The sequence below is a fragment of the Motacilla alba genome, chromosome 18 (genome assembly GCF_015832195.1).
Source record: "Motacilla alba alba isolate MOTALB_02 chromosome 18, Motacilla_alba_V1.0_pri, whole genome shotgun sequence".
NCBI classification, from domain to species: Eukaryota; Metazoa; Chordata; class Aves; order Passeriformes; family Motacillidae; genus Motacilla; species Motacilla alba.
In genome coordinates, this window is record NC_052033.1 from 8,959,449 (window position 1) to 8,981,626 (window position 22,178).

Below are 22,178 nucleotides of genomic sequence, written 5' to 3' on the forward strand. Positions count from 1 at the left end.
GCTCTGCAAGAATGGAGAGCTCAGGACCCCCTTCCTCCCGCCCTGGAGGAACCAACTCTGTGTCCACGAGCTCAGGGCAGGGATGTGTCCCTAAAGACACATCTGCAGAAAGCTCCCAAGGTGTTCATGGGCTTTAGAAGCTGAGAACATTGGATGACAGATGTGAAGTAGCCTGGAAACACTTGGTCTTTGGAAAAAACCCCGGAATTTCAACCATTCCTCAGGGCAAACTCAGCCAGACTTCTGCAAACGAAACAAACCCAGTAACTGAATCAGCATGAGCTTCAATCCTGTGAGAGCAGGCAGGAAAGGGAGCTGTCTGTCAAGCTGTCACAATATTTGGACATTGCTTTCAAGTTTTGAAAACCAATGATGTCAGTGTGAATGAGGCTGGGGGACGAGGGGTGGACGGGGCTGGTGGGACTGGGAGGTCCTGTCAGGTCCCCCAGGAGCCCAAGGGCAAACCAGGAGTGCTAAATCAGGTGTTTCATCACACAGGTGGGGCCCTGAGGGTCATCAGTGATCAAAACTAAAAGATTTTCCTTTAATTTTGCCTGTTGGAGTTCTGGGTGCTGAGAATTTTAGGGTATCAATCACTAAAACAACCCCTCCTCCCAGGAAGAAGCAGCAGAGGGTGGAATAAACCACCCAGGACTCCCACACTCAAAGACACAAACTGAATTTGAGTTTTTTGGGCCTGGCTGCTCCCAAGGAGGTCACATCTATCCAGCACCAAGTCCCACATCGAGCTTTGAACCAACCCCTCCAATCTGAGACCTCCTTTGGCTCCCGGGGCTGATTTCCCTTTGGCTGCCACACCTGGAGCAGCCCAGCACCGAGGTCAGCACACAGAAATCCCCTTCCAGACCCACCTTTTTTAGGTAATTCATCAACAAGAATTGAAAACAAAAACCCAGGTTAAAATTCTCTCTCTGAAGAATCAAGGGCCAGACTGGGCAACTTCTGTGGCTGCTCACACCAACCTCTCTGCAGCCTCTGGGCCTGGGGGAGTCAGTTTTGAAAGGAAATGTCATCAAGGCAGACCAAACTCTCACAAAAGTAATGATCAGTGTTTTTATTCATACACACTTGCTTTGAAACTACAGTTAATACTTAACAAAAGCATTTCATGCAAACAAAGATTGAAGGTACTGCGAATTATGAAACAAAACAAAAATAAAAGATGCTGTAATTTGTACATCAGTCTTGCCCACTACACTTCCAATGGTTGGGTTTTTAAAAAATCTTTTGAAAAATGAATGGCCTCTCCAAATTTTCTGGTAGCATCTTGCAAGTGACATGAATAAATGTCATAATGACAGACAAATGACATGAAAATAAATAATGTTCTCCTCCATATAAATACAAGATTTTGGTCTTAATATTAAAAATATTAATGAGCTCAAGGTGGGATTACTTAATGTTTAAAAAAATTAAGTAGCATACAGTCATTTGACAAGTTTCAGGTGTTCTCTGCATTGTTGTAAAAGCCACAGAGTGTTGAGAAATGCACATTTTAGAAAGAGCCAATGAGCTTCACATTTTGTTGAATTTTTTTTTTTACATACATTTTGATAACATGGCAGAGACCAAATGAAAGGTTTGGGGAACGAGCCATAGATTAAATTTTTATTACCCCATCAAGAACATTGTTTTTGTACTCCAAGGCCAACAGTGGGTACAACACACAGTAGGATTAATATTTTCAGAGAACGGGGGCTGTTGGCCAAGCACTCGGCACCCAGGGAGCTCTGTGCTTCCCTGGCTGCCTCGGAAGCTGTTGTGGGTTTGGTTTGTTAATTTTAAGATTTTTAAGCCAGGAGTGTGTGAAGATCTGGAAGGACAGAGCCCTTGGCAGTGTTACCCCAAGGGGTTCAGAGAGAAGGAAAAGAAATTCAAATAGTTCTCAGGAAAATGTTTGTAAAGATCATGAACACCATTTTCCTTTCAATTAAAACGTTCCTGCCATTTTTAATTATAAAACTAATGAAACATCAGCTGCAGAGTGTCCAATGTAACCAGTGAGAAATGAGCTTCAATGGCAGCTGTGTCAATGTTGTTGCTACTCATCCTGCACTGTTTCAAATCATTAACAGACTTAATTTATTTATTTAGGTCAACTGGCATCAGTGGAAGAAAAAAAAACAGCTTCTGGAGCAGTTTTCTTTTAAATTTGAACGACGGTGTCACAGACAAGGAAAAAAAAGAAGCACAAAGACACATTTACAACACAGAAATACATTAAAATACCAACAGAAAATATCAGCCTGTCATGGACAAACCAGCTGCACAAAGAACAGAGCTCCTCCTTCAGCAGGAGTCAGTAAAAACGGTGCTAGAAAACAGCTGTGCTGACTTTATTTACCCAAAGGGAATTTCTCCCTCCAATTATCAGTTCTGCTAAGACTTCCATCCACATGGAATTTTTAAATTGCACATAAAAATCTCAGTAGCTGGAAAAGAGGTAAGTGCAGCTGACCCACACAATCAGCAAGCATCACTCCCCATCACACCCTGACTCCAGGTACAAAAGCTGGACTCCAGATTCTGTAAGAAACTTATCAGATCTGATTTTATTTCTCTTCAAACGGTTTCAGCAGAGTTACTAAAGTTCTATAAAAAAGTAGAAACAGCATGGTATAGCCAGCAGTACCATGTGAATCCAAGAAGCTGATTTAATATTAAATATTATAATAATACTTACACAACTCTTTTCAGGTTAAAAGTGAATTAGAAACATTGCCTAAGAAGTCCTCACCCCTCCCTGTGGGTCAGTCAGTATCACCCCATTTAGAAGTGAGGTAAGGGAGGCAGAGAGGTTGACAAGTGGCCCTCTCCCTCTCAAGGATTTCCTGGGACCAGGAGGGCTGTAGTGCATGACCATTATTCATGATAAGGCTATTTCATTCCCAGTTGTTACTGGCACAGTGAGGGAATCGTGCATGTCATGGAGTCAAATCTTACTTATTTCTGCAACTCAGCTATTTCACATCCCGTCTATGAGTGAGGGGCTGAGGGAAAAAAGTGCTTTTTAGCTTGTCTACTTTTTGACTACTTGGCAGCTCAGTGCCCACCTACAGAGGGGACACATCAAACACAGCCCACACTCACGTTTGCAAAGAGACAAAACCCCTATGTACAATAGCTTATGCTAATGACTAAAAGAACTGAAAATCACATTAAATATTTCCAGAAGTTTCCTGGCAGGTCCAAAAGCCTACTGTAAACTCGATATGCTGTAGATATGCTTTCTACTGGTATCAAAGCTTTATTATTGGATTATTATTAATTATTTCCAATGCTATGCTTTGCACAATAAGGAGGATCTGCCCCCCTTGCTCACTGCATGTGTCTCCTATGGCATTTAACTGGGACTGCATCCAGAGGCACTGGCTCAGAAACACTTTTCAACTGGTACCACTCCACCCTTGGATGTGTCATCTTTCCAGCTAGAAGACAAGTTCCTCTCTTGCTCGACCTTATTAATTTTATAGAAGCCCAGCATTACTGAATTGGATTCACCCCAAAAGACAGGATGGATTTCAAAGGCCAGCAGCATTCAGACGTGAGGAGTTTTTTTTAAACTAACAGCTGATTTCCAGAAGAACTTTCTTCAGTTTGTAAAAGGAAATTCAATTGTATTTCTGGAAAGAATGAAGAATCAGAAATTGCATTTCTCTTCCAAACTGGATTAAGAAGGACTATTTTATCATAGGAATGTGCTCTCTCCTTCTCACATATGTGCCAGCCTTGCTCAGAGCACTGAGCCTGGCTGGTGGGTGAAATGGTCGTCCTGGAATCCCACCACCCTGCTCTGGTCACTCAAAGGTGCACAAAAGATGCCTCAATAATGACAGAATTTGCCTAGGAGGCAGTCAAGTCCCATTCAATCCCTGAAAACCCCTTGGAAGTTTTACATGGCAAACCTGTGCCCCTCCTGGCAGGAATGGGGCTGCCCTAGAACTATTTGGGACTTGAGCAGCACAGGGATGGAAACACAGCTCCCAAAATTTCCACCCCAGCTTCAGTGCAGTACAATTTTTAATTACAGCTCCCAAAACTTCCACCCCAACCTCAGTGCAGTACAATTTTCAATTTGCCTTTTGGGAATCTTGGTGGCAATGTGGGTGTTGGGATTACACTTGCTATCAAACACAAGTCAAAGAGAAGCAGCTCTAATTCCTCTCCTTCTGTTGATACATGTTCTCTAGAAAACCAAATCTTGTGAAAAATATTATATAAATAACATCTGTCTCTGAAAAGATATGAAAGTTCTGGCTGGATTCTTCAGGTTTTCCTTGCTATGATAAGTTTCTGGATTCTGAGCAGCCAGCGGGAGTTCTCGGGAAAGGTCAGAGCATGTGAGGGCATCAGGAAGAGCAGTGAGGGGTAACACAACTAATCCCTGCTTTATCCAACCCTGCCTTGCTCCTGCAGGATCCATGAGTTCACAGCACTTTTTCCTAAGTGGAACAGGAGCCTCCAGAAGGCAGCATGTCTGTCACAAGCCCGGGGACCCGAGGTAATGGCACTAAAGAGGAATTTCTGCTTCTATGCCAGAAAAACTGGGAGACAAACACAAGGGCTGAAGAAACTGGGTATGAGAAGTAGCCAGAAAATGAGCAGCCCTGTCCCAATATCAGAGCAGCCTGTCCCAATATCAGAGCAGCCCTGTCCCAGTGTCAGAGCAGCCCTGTCCCAATATCAGAGCAGCCCTGTCCCAGTGTCAGAGCAACCCTGTCCCAATATCAGAGCAGCCCTGTCCCAATATCAGAGCAGCCCTGTCCCAGTGTCAGAGCAGCCCTGTCCCAATATCAGAGCAGCCCTGTCCCAGTGTCAGAGCAGCCCTGTCCCAATATCAGAGCAGCCCTGTCCCAGTGCCAGAGCAGCCCTGTCCCAGTGCCAGAGCAGCCCTGTGATGCTGTGTCCTGGTGTGAACAGCACCGACTGTCACAGCTGTGCCAGCAATGGGACTTCTTGGAAAATTCAGATTTCATCAAGAAAACAGAACTGTGGGAACATCTATCTCCTGCCTGGTCTCTGCCTTGGTCCAGTTCTGCCCCTGTTCTGCTTTGCTTACTCCCCAAACCTGTATGCTGGTATTTCTCCCTGTATTTTCCTTTTTCAAAAGTGTCTTTTTCACTTCACATTTTAAAACAAGCACAATGGCACCTCTTGGCAGACTGGCATAGCTGAGAGCCCCTTCTTTAATAAAATCTGAGACTCAATAATCTCTTACCTTAATTCAATCTATTGTCTTCTACAGCATTTTACTAAACTTTGCCAGGCTAATAATATTCAGAAAAAAAAAAAAAAAAGAAGTCATGACTGCTGCATTTGGCCACATGCTTCATGGTGAATATCATTGTTTTTGAAGTACATAATACACAAAGGAGAAAATGAACTCCCAGTCTTGGATGACAACATATTTGACACAGAACAGTTTAAAAAATGTACTCCTGAAATGTTTGGAAAGTTTGGAGTCCTGTTTGTTTAGGCAATGATCTGAGTTCCTGTCAGTTGGCCAACGCCCCTCATGAGCCACACCTTGGAATGTCAGGCTTTGATCACTCCAGGATGCTCCTGGTGGGTGCTGGGGGTACAAAAGGACTGAGACAGGGCAACAGTTGGACTTCTGGAGTGTGGAAATTGCACATCCTGGCCCCAAAGCCACGTTTCCCAGGGGCCCTGCAGGGGCAGAAGCTCGCCACTGTCACCCTTCACATCCAACCACGTGTCCCTCAACAACTGCCCAGCTCCCCCAGGACACCCCCAGGTCCCACCCACCCCTCTGGCTCCCACCTGGCAGGATTGGATCTTTCTGACAGAATCTTTGGCACAGGTTCCATGTTTTATTGTCATAAAAGATGATTAGAAAGTAGGTTCCCCTCCCACCCCACCCCATTACATATTCTAGTATAAATTGAAGTATTTTATGGCAAATATCTTACTTTTTGAATATGTTTACATGCTGGAAAAATTGTAATCAGTCTGCATGCAGCAACAGAGACATCATGCTTCTGGCATCATCATGCACATCTGACAGACAAAAAGTGCCTGTGGCTGCTAATGGGATCAAGGCAGGAGAGGAAAAAAAAAAGGGAAATGCACCAACTACTATTTTACATGCTGTAACAAAACCAAAATATGCACAAAACATTATTTACTGATATTTGAGTTAATATCTTCTGGTAAGAAGTAAGAGGAAATATCAAAATTTTTTATCTAAGTGATAGGAGAGGAGAAGATTGCATTAATTACAGTGTTCATCATTGCAAATAAAGTCTATTTCCTTCTCTGCAAGTAATAAGCAGATGTGAAATGAAAGCCTAATTGAACCTCGTATAAAACCTGCAGGTAGCAATTATTATTTAAAAGTATATCTACTTTAAAAAAAAGAGATTATACCCTAAGCCAGTAACAATATTCAAAACCTAAAGTAAAAATCAAAACAATAGCAAGAAAACATTTAGCTAAATCTAAATGGTGTCATTCAGAACAAGAACTTTCACAAATAAAGCACAAGTTGTTTTATAAAATTTTTATAATACTCTTTATGCTTGATACGATTATGTCAATAATATAGATCTGCTTATTATTAACCCTTATCATTAAGAGTTATTACTAAACATGCAAAATTCATTGCATGAAGCATATGTAAGACGTATTAAATTCCATTCTATCAATAAAACAAGTTTTAGGTGCTGCTTTTTTCAGGCTTGATTATTCTACAGCCCAAAGTTTTCTGAATTAAAACCGATTATTTAAGACTAAATCTCACTTGATTTTCATGAGTTATTCTGGAGAAATCAGGAAGTCACTTGGGGCTGCATTTTTTGTTAATTTAGTGTACATAATGCTTTCTTCAATTTACTGTCCTACACTGCAGACTATAAATAGACACATGTAAATAAGATATAAGGAATTACAGTCTTGTTTTACATTCCAGGTTAATAAATTTCATAGTAAAATATTGGTATTAGAACCAGTTAACAGTAAACTTGAGGAGTGGTGTAAATGAAACCAACTGAACAGACAATGGCACCCTGGATCACAGAATAATCTCATGGAGATTAAAAATTCACAAAAGTATTATTAAAATTATTACTATTATCATTATTATTATTATTATTAAAGACAAAATTTCACCCTCAAGTGTATCACATGCTACTCCTAGCACAAATCCTAGAGACGTGGCCACCACCTCAGCGCTTTTATTTGGGATTTTACAGGATCGGTTCACCAAGCCTCGGGTCTAATTTGATTTCATCCCCCCTCCCACCCATTCCCAACTATTTTTTTCCTGCCGTGTTTTGCAAACACTTTCAGTGATGTTTTTGCAATGCCTCTCCCCCCTGGAGCTGACCCCGCTCAGTCTCTGGTGCTGCCCCTGAGGTCTCCACGTGCGCGGGGAGGAGCTCCCACATCCTGGCATCCACCCCCAAGGAATTAATACTCGAGGTGGCTTCTCATTCAGACCACGTGTCAGATGTTTTTCCAACACAACAGAGTGGAAAAGGGAGCAAAAGGACAGTGGGAAGTTACAAAATGTAGAACGTACCAAAACATGGGTAAGTTTCGACAAGTCAGTGGCGACTTCTAGAAGAAAAAGTGGGCACCGTACACTAATTTATCTCCTGTTAAGACAACATCGCTGCTGCAAAGCCCAAATCCTGACTAAGTGGCCCTTCCCTCATCTTCCACCCTCTAACCCTACAATTTCCAGGCCCAAATGGAATCAACGAGGCGAAAGCCTAAAAATTGTAGGGTTACAACTGTTCCCCACGGCGGGATTTGTTCTGCTGTTTCATGCTACATTTTCTACAAGGGGGTGCACAAACTGGGGGTTGACGTAAGAGAACCCTTCAAAATCTGTTTGGTCTATGTTGGCAATGACCAGCTGATCTGGAGGCGTCAACACCGGCTGTCCTCGTGTGAAGAACTTATCGAAGTTTTCAGCCCCTTTGCCACACTGCAAGGAAAGAGAAAAGCAGAAAAAAAGGCTGAAAAAAGCCAGTAATACAACAGCAGAGTTGTCAGGACACACGCAAGGCATGTTTCTTATGAGTAGTTGAGGGAAAATTTTCTTTTCAGACATTTTGACAAAAAAAATCCCAGACAAGCAGTGAAGTTTTAATTTTTCCTGATAAAAAGCAGTCAGAAAGGTTTCCATCCATCAGCATGAGGTGACGAGATAAAGAGGCTTAAATATTCAGCATTACTGGGATACAAAAGGAAAAAGGAAATATTTTGATAAACATATGTTGGCAAGAGATACTTTCTTTGTCAAGTTGTTTCATTCTTTTTGAAAGCCTTATCATACAAAATTAAATTTTTCGTGTTAGTCTCTGTTTCTTTTACAATCTGCAAAAAGCTTAATGCAATTCATTAATGTGCTTTGAGTTTTCACTGAACAGGCTTTGAACTCCTGAATTCCTATAAATTCATTAATTTATTTTGATTTAGAAATTTATCAATTCATAGATTCCTACAAATTCACTGAACTCCTATAAATTTATAAATTATAGCAGGGCCTCAGTCCTTGGGATGGCAGGAGGGCTGGGCAGGGAGCACATCCTGGGACAGGTCCTTGTTCCAAAACTTGCTGTCAAAGATTTCCTCCTTTATTTTCTTAAGAGACTCATTTTTGGGCAAAGTCCAGCCAAGAAGGGGGTTAAATATAGCTACAGCCTGAGCACAACTCCTTCAGAACAGAAAACAAGAGAAACCAGGTTTGCAGAAAGAAGAGTTTGGAGGAATGCAGAAAAGACTTGATAAGCAGGGAAGTATGATCAGAAGCATGCTTAAAAATAGGAAGGTGAAACCAGAATGAAATTATCTTATGTGCAAGAAAAAAAAGAATATTTGAGGAAAATCAGGCATTAAATAGTGTGGAGAGATGAAACTGGTAAATGTGCTCATCCCAAAACTACTGTAACAGATCTTTGGACAAAGCAGGTGTGGGATAAAGGTGGTGAATGTTTCTTCCCATTGTTCCTCACCCTTTCCTCTCTATCCATCCCTTTAACATCCCTGCATGTGGATATAAAGGGTAAAATTCCATTATTACTTCAGACTCAGAGGGTAACTCAGCAAGGGCAGAATATGGCTTGTAGAATAGACCACTATGAAATATTGATTTTTTTCTAAATTAATGCAACATGAGTAAATCTGTGCATTTGTAGGACGATATACTGGAGAGGGGCCCACTGAGGGGATTCAGAGTGAGAGGTTTGGAAACAGCCCAGGCAGAGTTTCCAGCCTTCCCACAGAGCACCTGGCAGGTGCTGGGCTGGCCCTGCCATCTGAGCTGAGCTGTCAAGAACTTCTGCTGCCTCAGGCACACACTGGCTCCTGCTTCAGACCATGAGGTCCTGGAGCCCAGTGCTCACAGAGGACACTTGTCCAGCCTTGGAAGAACACCAGCACAGGGACACTGCGCCATGGCCAAGCTAACGGGGCTCTGTTTTCTCCACACAGGGTTCTGCACCCATCAAATGCCTTGGTGCCCACTGAGCCTCTGCATTTTGGGACAGAATCTCTGGAAAACAAGAATGGAAAGAGTTGAACTTTGACAAGCAGAAAACCTCTGAATTATTGGCATGTAGCCCCAAATTAAGTGGAATTAATTTGGAGACACAACAGCCAGCTCAGAGCAGCCACAAAAAGAATTTTTTTAATTGCTAAAAAGGAATTTTTTTGGTAAAAAAGATGTTCTACAGATAAGCATCATCCTTCAATAAAAAATTATGCTATTTTCTTTCTTTTAAAAATTTTTTTTCCTCTTCTTTTTTCAACTAATGGAAAGTATTCAAACAAGCTGGACATTGAACCCAAAGTTCCTGAGATCATTAGGTCTCTCACACTGCTTAGGCTAGTAGAGGCTAAGAAATAAATCACATGAAATAGGGGTATATTTTGGGTGCAAATAGAGTAACTTATAAATAAATTTGTATCTTCAGTGATGTATTTGTCTTCACATTAAAGAGTAGCACTGAACCTTAAAGCATTATTAGAGTACAACTGAAATTACAGGACTCCTCAAACTCCTAAACTTGGAAATACGAGTAAATTGTCCTTGCCAAATAATCAGTCTATGCCTATAGCCTGTGAAATGTCAGTCTGGAAGGGAACATGTTATTTACAGCACCCAACTGCTGTCCCAAAATCTGCAGCCCTGTGTTCGAGTGAGGAGTGGGGAAGCAGCAGGATTATTCCTGCAGGAAAGCACTTCCTAGAGAAAATGCACCTACAAAGGTTTCCCAAAAAAATCACCCCAAACAAAGCCTATAAATACATCCATATCTTCAAACAGATTAAGGATTGTGTGTTTTTTGCTTTCTAAAATCAATATCCATCCCTGGAGGGATTTAAAACTTGTGTAGATGTGTTTAGTGACATGGGTTAGTGGTGGGCTTGGCAGTTCTGAGATAATGGTTGGAACTCAATGATTTTAAAGGTCTTTTCCAACCTAAACGATTCTGTAACTGTGTAATACTGATAAACATAGAGTCAGCAATCACCATAAATGAGTTGTGCATAGGGTATGTAAATACTGGACTTGGATTTGAAGTTATTTTTGTCCAGGAGAGTCGGGCTCCGTGTGAATCCGCCTCGGTGTATTTTAATAGCAGCCTGTGCAAACAAACCAGGTCATGATAACCAGGGAGACAGAGCACAGCTGCTCTGAGGAGGAGCCAGGACCTGCCAGGAAGCGCTGATGGAACCAGACCACACTTCAAGCTTTTAGCACCTTCATGCTGGTGTTACTTTTAACTTCAAGGAGAGTCTAAGCACCCAGCTCCTGAGCTAATAAAACTTACAGATGTGAAGGTAGATCTGCTTTATGATCAGCTTTAAATTTGACTTGAGAAGCATGCAATAAAAATCTCAAATAAAAGAAGCTCTAAGAGCTCCCCTTTGCACAGCCAGCTCTGGGGAAGGGTTGGCTGGCAGCACCACGCAAGTTCTTCACTTATTTACACCCTTCCCTGCCTGCAAAATCCACACCATAGCAAAAAAGTATTTCCTTTAGCAATAAACACCCTTCTCAGCTTCAACTCTTCTCCTGTTCATGCAAAAAAAAGTAATTAGTATGAAAAAAGTGAAGAATAATTCAGGTATTGGCATCCCTCTGTTCATTAGTTTGTGACAGACACTGGTATGTCTGTATTGGCAAATAAATCAGTGTAAAAGCAGTCATCCTACACCTGAAGTGCTAAAGCCAGCTAGGATTCTCAGCTGAAAAATAAAAGGGTTAGAGAAGAAAGATTCAATGTTAGGACATAACAATTTACAGCTGTTCCTTAAAGCTTGTGTTCTTGTGGGCAAACTCTTCTCCTTGCCTGTCAGTGAAGCACAGTACATGCTGAAAGAAATTCTGGCTCAAGAAGCAAAGCTCTTCCAATTCTATTATGCAAACAGCTCTCAGGGTAAGGACATCTTTCCACTAGCTTGGATTTCTAAAATGTTCCTATAGTTACATGTGTGCAAACCAGTAATGAACATGGAAAATAAACCAGGGATTAATCTTGCAAACTGAGCAGACATCGGTGTAGGATAGGGAATAAAACCCTCTGTGCTGGGCAGTCAGCCATGCAGAAATTCACCTCTCTAACCCAAATCCCTCAGTCAGATCCTGACTTCAGATGTTGCTCAGAGGAGACAGTTGTTAACCTCATTTATGAGCAGTCTCAAGCGGCTGATGTGGATGTGCCAATTTTCCCTGTGTTCAGCTCCTCACGTGGTGTGTGACCATCCACGCAGGCCTCAAACAACTGTGAGGCTTTTTTTGCAAGGCACAAAGTTCCCCAGGTTACACCAAAAGATGAGCAGGCTCCCAGACAGCTCTGCCCTCATCAAATGGCCTCGTTTCAGCCATGGCCCAGATCTGCAGCAGCAACCCCAGCCCAATGGGAGCAGGGCTGCAGCCACAGCCAGTGAGGGAAATGATGCCTCAGGTTTTAGCTTTTCATTTTTCAGATTCTGTGCTGCTTTAGTGTGTGGGTCTGGGCTTCATATAAAGGGATGGTGAGCTCTCTTCACAGAGTGGTGAGACAAAACAATTCCTTCTCTAGCTGGGCACCAAGGACAACTGATTCAGATCTCAGGCCCAAGAGCACAAACAACGTGGGCTGAAGAGAGAAAAACAAGAAGGATGGGACTGCATGGTCTGGAGCTGTAACTGAACAATTAACTCCAATATGCAAAAGGACCAAAACTTATAAAAATGTGAGATCTTGTGACCAAGCTCTCTTTTGCTCCCATCTTGGAGCCATCCAGGCAGAGACATGGCTGTGGCTCTGGTACTGCCGGGGTGTGGCCTTTGAAGGCTCTTCAATAAATATCCTCCTTATTCCCCTTAACTCCATCTAGCCTCTGTTCCAGCTCCTTAAGGAATCAGTTTTGGTGACCCAGATGGGACAGTGAAGCATCTGGACCTCTGGCATCTCACTCACCACTTTAGGTTTGAAAGGTGGCTGAATCTCTCTGTTCTCCAATTTTTCCCAGTCAATTCTCCTGAAGAAAGCATGTTCCCTGATGTCTCTTTCACCTTCCAGGCCACAGCCAAGGCGTTTCGCAGGATGTTTAGTCATCAGCTGTTGGGAAGAAAACAGCAAACTATTCAGTTTAATGCTGGAAGGGAAGTGAGAGGGACTTCACCCTGCCTGCAGTGCTCTGGCTCCTCTCATAAAGATACACACTGCTAATAAAATTGTTTTGAAAAGGAAAAATGAATTTTTGGAAGAACTTTATTGCTTCATCACTGGGGACAGCAAATCAGCAGCAAAATTAGGGGCTGCACTGGGGAAATTGTTCCTGCTGGGCAGAGGTTGCTGCTGGAAGTGCAGGTGGTGCCCAGGACATGCTGCCATCCCTGCTGGCTCACAACTCACAACTCACTCCTGAATTTCACCTCCAGTCTCTCAGCTCAGTCTTATAGATCTCCAGAATAGCTGCTTGCCCTATCTCAACAATCAATTAAACATCATAAATTCCAATGCACTAAAGCTCCATGAAGTACAACCCCCCCACACTCCCATTTCATTTTTCTGGGGCTTGTTCAAGACATCTCATTACAGAGCCTCCAATTCTTTGGCACTCAGCTGACAACATCTAATCTGTGTTTCCTCCCTTGCATTCTTAATGACATCCTGGTCAATACCATCCCCAGTTACAGAGATTAAACAGACTTGGGGAAACAAACCAGCCCCAAACCCACCAGCCTGGCGTGATTAGAAATTGGAATGTGCTCCCTAATTAACAAGTTCCTCAGCATTTTGCAATTGGTGTGTACACTGGGAATTGTGCAATGTAGCCTTAAACTCTCACTTCCAGTTTCGTGGGGACCTTTTAAAGCTCTTTTACAAATGCTATATGATTAATGTACTGCTGGGAGTGATACCTCAACAGATCTTCTTAAAACCTCAGTACCACTTTATTCTCCTTCCAAATGTTGAGTTGGTCCGATTCCAATTTTGAACCTAAAATAAAAGTGACTCTAAGCAGGTTTGGGAAGCAGCTGTGCACTGGGCAGGAATCACAGCCTTCTTCAAGATTAACAGCAATGTTCCCATTTTTGTTATCTTTTCCAAACCCCTTGCTTTAACAGTAGGTGATAAAAGAAAATGGGAGTATTGATTCCAGTAGTTTTAATTCTTTCCAAAGTTGCTGCATTTACCAAAACCAACAAACTCTCAATCAGTGGAATGGAAGTCAAGCAGACAAATCAATTCCAAGAGCAGAATGGGCACGTTTGTCATGCCCAATGGTGCCCAGTCCTGGGATTGCTGAGCTACCACTGACTGCAAGGGTCAGAAACTCTCTCATATTGACTTCTTAGCTCAGGAAAAACTCCCACTGAAACCTGAGATCAATTTGTCAGTTAAGCAGATGAAGAACATGTCAGTATCACAGAGACTTGCCCAAAATCTCAAGGTGCAGGGTAATTTTAGCTTTCTGCTCTCCCTTGACATGAGCAACAGAAGCAGCAAACAGGGGAGCTGAAAGCAGGGCAATTTCATCAGGTTCAGACTGTGCTGTTTGAATATGTGATTGTCACGACAAGGCAGCAATCTGAATGTACTTTACAAAAATACATCATGTTTATTTTTTGTTGGCCAGCACATCTACACTGGGATAAGCTCCAAAATTAGCATGGCCTTTCATTTTACCTTCTTGTTCCAAACACCTTTTCCTTGATGATTTTCTTTAATGGACTAATATCCAGCTCATGTATAATACTTCATAAATGGTTGAAAAGGATAGGAAGAATGTAAATACCAAATTAACTAAGTGCAGTGGTGTTTTATCAGTGTAAGTCAGACATCAAATAACCCATTACAGGCGGTGGATTGGAAAAGCTGCAGACTGATGGTGCTCTGGAGAATCACATGGAGTCAAAGGAAAGTCAAATTAATTCTTTTTTTCTGAGGCTAATCCCCTGAAGCCAAATCTATTATTTTCCTCAAAAGTTAAAAAAAAAAAAAAGAAAAATTTAGTATCTAAGACCAAATTTAGGCCACACAGGTACCACTGGGTCAGAATTTCCCTATGGTTTCCTTGCACTTATGCTAAAGATTTTTACATAAGCTCATCTTCATCTACATTTAAAAACGATTCTCCTAAACTCCAGTGCTCTGATCCTGTCATTAGGCATTCTGGGCTGAGGACTGGCTGGAGTATCTCCAGCCAAGCTGAGAAATCTCACCCTGCAGAATCGGGGCTGTGCTGCTGTGGGTCGAGAGGCAAAGCAGGAGGAGACTCTTCACACCATGGTCCTGTTTATAAATTCTGCTCTGCATTTGGCAGCCACTGATTCTGACATTTGTTCTTTCCATTAAACAAACAGGCACAGTGGGAAGAGCCCAGCACTTACCAGTGACACCAAGTGACAACACAGCTCAGCACTGCCTGACAGAAGTTGCACTTTAAAATACTACAGTGCTGTGTCAGAGCCAGGCAAACCCAGTGACTCACAAGGACTGCCAAAAAGGAACTTAATGATAAATAACATTTTATCTCACCCCCTTGCAGATGGAGACTGCTTCTTTGGACAGTGATTTTGGGTAGGAAACATTATGCTCCATTATGGACTGGAATAGTTCGTCTTCGTCTTCCCCATCGAATGGAGGCTGTTGAAAATAAATCACAAGTGAGTAACTTACTCAGTTTGCCTTCTTGTGCTTTTAAATTCTCCACTTTTTATGAAATGGCATGACAACACCATGCCCAAAGAGATCCATATACAGCAGTGCTCCTGGTCCAGGAACATCCCCAAACCCACAGCAATCTGCAGTCTGGATATCTGCTGACCCAGAAGCTTAGTGTTTGACAGTCTCAGATTAAAATCAAGGAGAAATGTTCATTTCTGTCCCCAGAATAGCAGCCAGGTTAATGAAATGTGTGCAGGATTATCTTTGTGATCAGCTTTAATCAGTTTTTAAAGCTACTGTGCACCAGACAGACAAAATACTTCAAAGGGTGAAGTTTGGAGAATAAGTTTCAATTACCTTGTGCTAAGGTACATCCATTCCTCACTTAATTCCAGTTGAACTCCAGTTTGTTTTATGTCCTGGCTGTAGATTCTGCTGCTGAGACTATCACAAGAAAGGGCTGCACTATATTTTAAAATAGAGGGGTGGGAAAGTGCCCATGGATAAATCCCCAGGATATGGGCCCTGTGCAAGAACCAGCTAATGGCAAATCTCCTTTCCCCAAAGGCATTCAGATGGCCAACTACTGCAATTCAGCCTGCAAATGGTAACAGCTGCACTTGCTACACACTAGAACTTTTTAAATGTGCACTGGAATTTTGCAGAGAAACTCTTAAAGGCATTTGTTACAGATGTATGTTTGAAGCTTGGGAAATGCCTGCCTTTACCTTACACTTCCTGAAAGCCAACTGCAGGAATCCTTTTCACCTCAAGACTGAGAACTCCTTCAAGTTGGTGCTTTTCTGCCATTTCTTGCAGCACAGTGTTGCTTCCCCACCCGAGTGACTCAGAGCAGCCTCTCATTAACTGTGCAGAATGAGGGGTCTGTAACTGAGCACATTTCCAAGTGCTGAGACCCATATTTTACCCCCAGGACATACAGTACAAAAACTGTATTCTTGGGACTTAACTGCAATGCAGAGCTTATACACACTCTTATTATGCTTCCCTGTGGTTTCAAACTCCTAAATGGTATTTCTTCCACTTGACATGCATTTTCCTGCTCAAGTGTCTCCCTTTCAATTCTGAAGATGGCTATTTATAACATTATTGCAGTACAAAGGAGCTGTATTCAAAGGCAGAGCTTGATTATGTGGGTGCAACATAAAGAGCTTAAAGCCTAAATACATTCTCAGTTGAGTCAGTCAAGAGTACAAGGAGATAACAGCAGAATGAAAAGCTTCAATCCTATCCTGTAATGGTCTAAACCTTTAGGGAGCCTTGAAACAGAGCAGCCTTGGAGGGCAGGAGGAGGTCACAGAGAGCATGGGAGGGGGAATCTTACCTGGCCAGCCAACATCTCATAGAGCAGCACACCATATGCCCACCAATCCACAGACTTCCCATAGGGCTGGTAAGCGATAATCTGCATAATCACAAAACAAAACAAAACAAAACAAAAAACAAAAGGAAAAACCCCTGTGTTAACTAACCCCAGCATTAGGCACATGTGTGACATGCAGAGAAGGACAGATTTCCTTGAAAAAGGCCAGAAAGACAGTCCTGTAAACCTCACTCCAGCTAAGCACAGGTTTCAGTGGGAGTTGGATTGTTTTGCAAGTGTTAGGCTAAACCCACCCACGCCCTTGGGTACCCTGATATCTTGGAAAATACAGCTCAGAGACTTCTTGGGATGTGCATTTGAGGGCAAAGGACGAAGTACGGCAGCACAATGCAGGAGACAAGGCAAAACCCTTATCCCAACTGTTTGTGTCAAAGTCTGAAATCATGAGGCTCACTTAACTTATGGACTATCAATAATGAAACCTTTCTTTTCAATATTTATATTTTTGTTCTGCTGTAAAAGGAATCAAAACTTAGGAAAAGAGCAAAACTCAAAAAACCTCAGTTAAGTTTTCCCAAGCTGCATGATTGTGATACTCAGGATGAAACACCAGGTACACCAAGAAGAAAGGGGGTTCTGCTGTTCAGACTAATGGAAATGTCAAACATTTTCCATGCTCTGGGTTCACATCTGACTCACAGAGCAGTACAAATTGAGTTCTGACACAGGGAAAGGCTGCAAGTGCCAGCAGCACCCAGGTCGCCTCCTGCGTCATCCTCTTTAATCAGGGCCTCCTCAGAGATCAGAGTTCATTTATTCAAGAGCTGCATTTGGTGATGGTGTGGAGGAGTTTGGAGGTGCAGGTGTTCCTCAGATCTTTCTAAACAGCTGTGAAGGGATACTGTGTACTGGGAAGGGATGCAGCACAGCCCAGTCCCTGCCCATCCCCACTGAAGGCAGCACCAGAGCCTTGGACTCCAACGTCTCCACTGCACTGGAATGAGCAGGGAGCTGAGGCAGTCACAGCTCCAGAGGGGCTTGCATTTCATTTTCCTGTTTGCTCATGTTTTTATTCTTTGTGAAATAAATTGCCCAGTCAAGCACACATCACACATCCTAAATTTTTTAGTAGTCTGAAAGAGAAGTTGAACTGCCAAGTTGTGTAGTTGCTCAGGAAAATAGTGAGTCACCAGTGCAATAAAGCAGGACTGCCTGGCTACTAAATAAAATTATGGTCTCAGTGTGGATATATGTCCTTGCCTGAGATACAGCAGCACATAATTTAAAAATTACTGCAATGTTTCTAACCAAAGGATTTCAAAATCAATTGTGCTTTGGAATGTATTAGACAAGCAGAGAAAATAAGCTTCTCATCTGGAAGACCCTACATAAAGGCAGTCCATATTAGTTGTCTCTTAGCAGTAATGTGGGCTTAAAAATATATGTTTGGGACATTCATTTCATCTTATAGTGACATACTTGGTTACTCTCCCTTCATTTCCATCACCAGTAAGTTCCTGCCTTTTGATTTATTAAATCAATATTGCCTTTTGAAACACCAAACATTTTCAAAGTTTCATCCAGGAAAAATACTGGCCTTTACACACAGAAAATGACAAAATATTTCATCCTCAGTCCTTCTCTGACAATGTCTTCCTGCCTTACGGAACAGAATATTTTATATAAAAAGGGGATATTTTTCAGGCCATTGTTTTGTAAGGGCAGAACGTTTTGTACAACAAGTGCAGTCCAGGTATGTGGTTTTGGGAGGAACAGCTTCTTTCAATTAGCAAATGAGAAAAAATGGATCCACAGCAGTGAGAAAGAGAATGCTGCCACACTGCCAAGGTTCTGTACCTGGCAGCCAGGTCTGTCCAGGAGCCCACAGCTCACTTCAGTCCCTGGTGTGGAGTTTGATGGGATTGCTGAGAGGAGGAAATCACTTAAATGCTGCAATGCAATGTCTACAGCAAAAGCTGTACCAAAGCACGGACTCAGTGATGCTGATTCTTATCCAGCAAGGGGTGAGTCAAGGCTGGGTTCTTCTCTAAACAGCATTCCCATCAGGACCTGCAACTTCCTCTATGAAATCTGCCTTTGGGAGAGAGTATCAAACAGAATCAGGAGAGGCAGAATTAACATGGAAAAAACTCCAATGGATGGTCAGAATCACTCAAGTTTTTCTGCTGTTTGCTGGCACATCTGATGAGCAGAGCAGTGCCCCTCTGAGCTGGCACACACCTCTCTGACCTGGATGGAAGAGTGGGAACTGGGACACAAACACAGCCACCAAGGCTGCAAGAGTCCTACTGCAAAGGCAATGACAATACCTTTTCCATTGAATTACCTCCATGTAGGAATAGGTGCTGCTGTCACTGTCTGCTGCTGCACATGGGGAGTTTTCTTCCTTTAACCCCATCTAAACACCCCCAGTTGGAATGACCAGCTGGGTCCTGGGGAGGCTGTGGCTCAGGGAAAGCCAGACCAGCCCTTTGCCACGTCCCGCGCAGAACCCACGGATGAGCTCCTCGGACTGGGAGCTGCTCCCTGCACCAACGGGGAAGTGCAAACCAGAGGGAAGAATGCTCACTTCAAGGGAGGAATTTCATGTGGGAGGAAGCAGATGAGCCTTCAATGCACAGTCAAACATGCATTGGTATGAAGTCAGCAAGTTCTAAACGTTGTGTTTTCAGTAGCTCCCTCCTATCACCCAGAATTCATCGAGTGCCACCTCCCAGCTGCTGCGCTCAGAGCCACCCCTGCCTGCCTTGCAGCAGCTGCCAAAGTCATGCTATCTGCATGTACAAATTTGGGTATCTCTTAGAGCACCTGGGGTATGTGAACCTGTCCTGTCTCACCACAAGGTGCAGAGCAGACCCAGAGCAGTGAGGGAGTTCCTGTCCCTAGAAATGAAGAACTGCACCCTTCTCCACCTACAATTTCTGATTTTCACTGGCCAAGCAGCAGTGGAAAGTTGATGGGATCAATTCTCTTCCCCTCCTTCTCCATCATTAATTTAAATGATTGCCTTTTTCATGTCCTTTTGCATTTCAAATGTCCCATTATACCCATCTATTGCCATGCATTAAGAGCTTCTGCCTTTCCAGGTTCTGTGCATTTGAGCACTCAGAAAGAGCTCAGGAATTTCTCTCATCAAGCAAAATTGGCAGAAGGAGTTGCTTTTTTTCCTTTTTTTTCTCTATTTTGCCTCCAAGGAAGGCACAGTTAAGAGCAGGACACAGAGATTAATATCAGCAATTTGTAGGAATGTTTAGATCATTGCAGCTAGTAGCCAGTTGGGATGAAAAGATTATATCCCAGAGGCAAGAGGAAATCTTTTGGAAGCATATATGATGTCTGCTGGAAAAGTTAAAACTCAGTTATTAAAAGAAATAAATATTACTATCACAAGAAACAGTCAAATGCACTTTCCAAACCTTTGTAATACCTATTTGCCTCCCACAATCCTGGCAAATTCAAAGTTAGAACTGAAGGTTTTGAGGCTGTGAGATGGAAGAGAAGGGAAATGGAGTTTCTAATTTGAATTCCTCTGAAATTCAGAATCAGCACTGTGGCTGCTGCAGGGATGCTGATGGTGGGGTTCTGTGCTGGCAGAATCCCTTCCCCCTAATCCTCTTGACATCCATCTCCTCCTGTCTCTCTTGACTGGTCAAGGAAACACAAAGTACTAATTGATTTCACAGCTATTTTACCACTCTGACCATAAATATTAAAGTTCAGCACATCAGGAAATACTCTGAACAAGATAACCACTTTCTGCCTGAGAGAAGCTGTCAGACCTGGGATCCCACCAGTTTAACCTCTGCACACTCCTCAAATTGCACAGCACAAGAAAATTAACAATAATTCCAGCCCATTATACACCCAGGTAATAGCAAATGGCAACTTTCCCACTCAGAAAAAAGGGAAAACATTATTTTGCAGCACACCAAATTGGGGGGTTCACTTTGCTGAAGGCAGCACTGCATTCCCCTGCTCTTCCATGCAGAGCTGCGACAGGGGACACCAGCTGAGCTGTCCCTGCAGGGTCCTTGCAGCTGTGTGTTCTCTGATCCGTCTGTGGGCAGGTCCTGCAGAGGCAGCGTGGGCTCCCTCAGGCCCCATGGGAGTCACCACATTCTTCCCCAAATGCTGCTGAAAGAGCTCATTCTCCAGGTTGGAGTGCAGCCCACTCACAGGATTCTACTCCTGATACCTTCAAGAGTTTATTTAGATTTAGCTCCTTTATCTCCACCCAGCAGGAATGTGACCATGCAAATGAATTCTCATTAAAATCTATTAGAAATTGCTAAATTTTAGCCCATGGGAACACGGGCTGAAACACCCCTGCAAGTGAAACAGGAACCTTCCTTTGAAGTTCACCACAGAACTAGTTAGCAAACTGTCAGTCACAATAATGTCTTCAGAGACAAAAAAAATCAGCCAATTAAACAAAACAAAAGCAAATCTGTTTGTATGATAACAGACTACTTTTCTCTCACTTACTGGATGTTTTGAGAAAAAGGTTTATTTCTATATATGAAATTTCCAAATAAAGTGAAGTAAGTTTGTCAAGCATTGAGCCACACTGAGCATTCTGGTATTGACAAAATGCTCTTTGGCATTAACTGGCACAATTGCCACAGAAAGGACACTTTAATTTGTAATATTGGCTTCATTTATGTTTTGACGGAAGAAAATGAAATACTACTCTGGTTGTTCTGATATCCTGCTGCAAGCAACAGCAAATGGGAGAAAAACAAGGGTGTAGAATACATAATATTTCACTCTGAAAAGCATGAATTAGCAACCGGGAAAAAACAATTTTTCATTCCAATTTCTGAGATGACAAAATTCACCTTAGACACTAATTTACTTGTCTGTGTATAAATCTCCCCTGTTCCAACAAACATTCAATTACAGCCAGAAATGCTCCAGCCAGAGCTGCCTCTTGCTCAGTACCCAGTGAACAACTGAGTCTCTTGGATCAGGATCCAGCCTCTTGCATCAAATCTGCTGCCAAACAAATCAAGACTCTTGAAAGCTCAGTATGCACAAAGACCAGATTTTAATATTCATATATTTGAATTATATCCAAATCACCACATGTGCTTGTTTTCAATTCTTTAGACCTCAACTACTGAAATACAAATCATATCCAGACTCAGAGTCTTAACTCTGAGCTTGTATTTATCCCAGTGCCTTAAAGCACAACTGGGCTCCTCATGATCATATTTTCATTTTAGACCCGCTGCAGTTGCTTCAGGCCTCAATGTCATTTTCAGTGGCTTGAAAGCTGCACGGGTATGGCCAAGTCACGGAAAACTCAAGGCAAATTATGGATTTATTACAACAACTCCACTCAAGGCTGGATCTCTCAGCTTTTGGAAGAGGCCTTCAATGACAGGAGCTTTCCTGAGGTGAGGAGCAGCAACTTGTGGCAGCTGTGCAGCACTTGCAGGACATGGCCTGGAGGAGACCACAGTGCTTCTACAGAGAGGTCAGCAAAAAGCTTCAAGGCCTCGTGAGTCCCTTCCCAAAAACCAGTGAGTGGTTTGAGATTTCCTGAAAATGCCAAATAATCCTTTGAATAAACGTGTGCTGGCAGCTGTGCTCTGAACTTGTGGAGGAGTGGATTAAAGCAGCATTGTTTGCTCCCAGTGAAATATTTGCTGATC

General features: G+C 42.7%; 1 protein-coding gene across 3 annotated transcripts in view; it reads right to left on the reverse strand.

Annotated features, from left to right (window-relative positions):
* Positions 1 to 5,830: 5,830 nt before the first annotated feature.
* The window catches only part of PRKCA (protein kinase C alpha), a 145,680-nt gene continuing 129,332 nt past the window's right edge, over positions 5,831 to 22,178 (reverse strand). For 2 of the 3 annotated variants that reach the window (XM_038156966.1, XM_038156965.1), the window contains 4 exons: positions 16,501 to 16,581; positions 15,027 to 15,134; positions 12,459 to 12,599; positions 7,808 to 7,972 (listed from right to left, as the gene is read on the reverse strand). In XM_038156966.1, the coding sequence (XP_038012894.1) occupies positions 7,808 to 7,972; positions 12,459 to 12,599; positions 15,027 to 15,134; positions 16,501 to 16,581 (495 nt within the window). Of the gene's footprint in view, positions 7,973 to 12,458; positions 12,600 to 15,026; positions 15,135 to 16,500; positions 16,582 to 22,178 lie in introns of all 3 variants that reach the window. The other variant, XM_038156964.1, reaches the window with a different exon arrangement.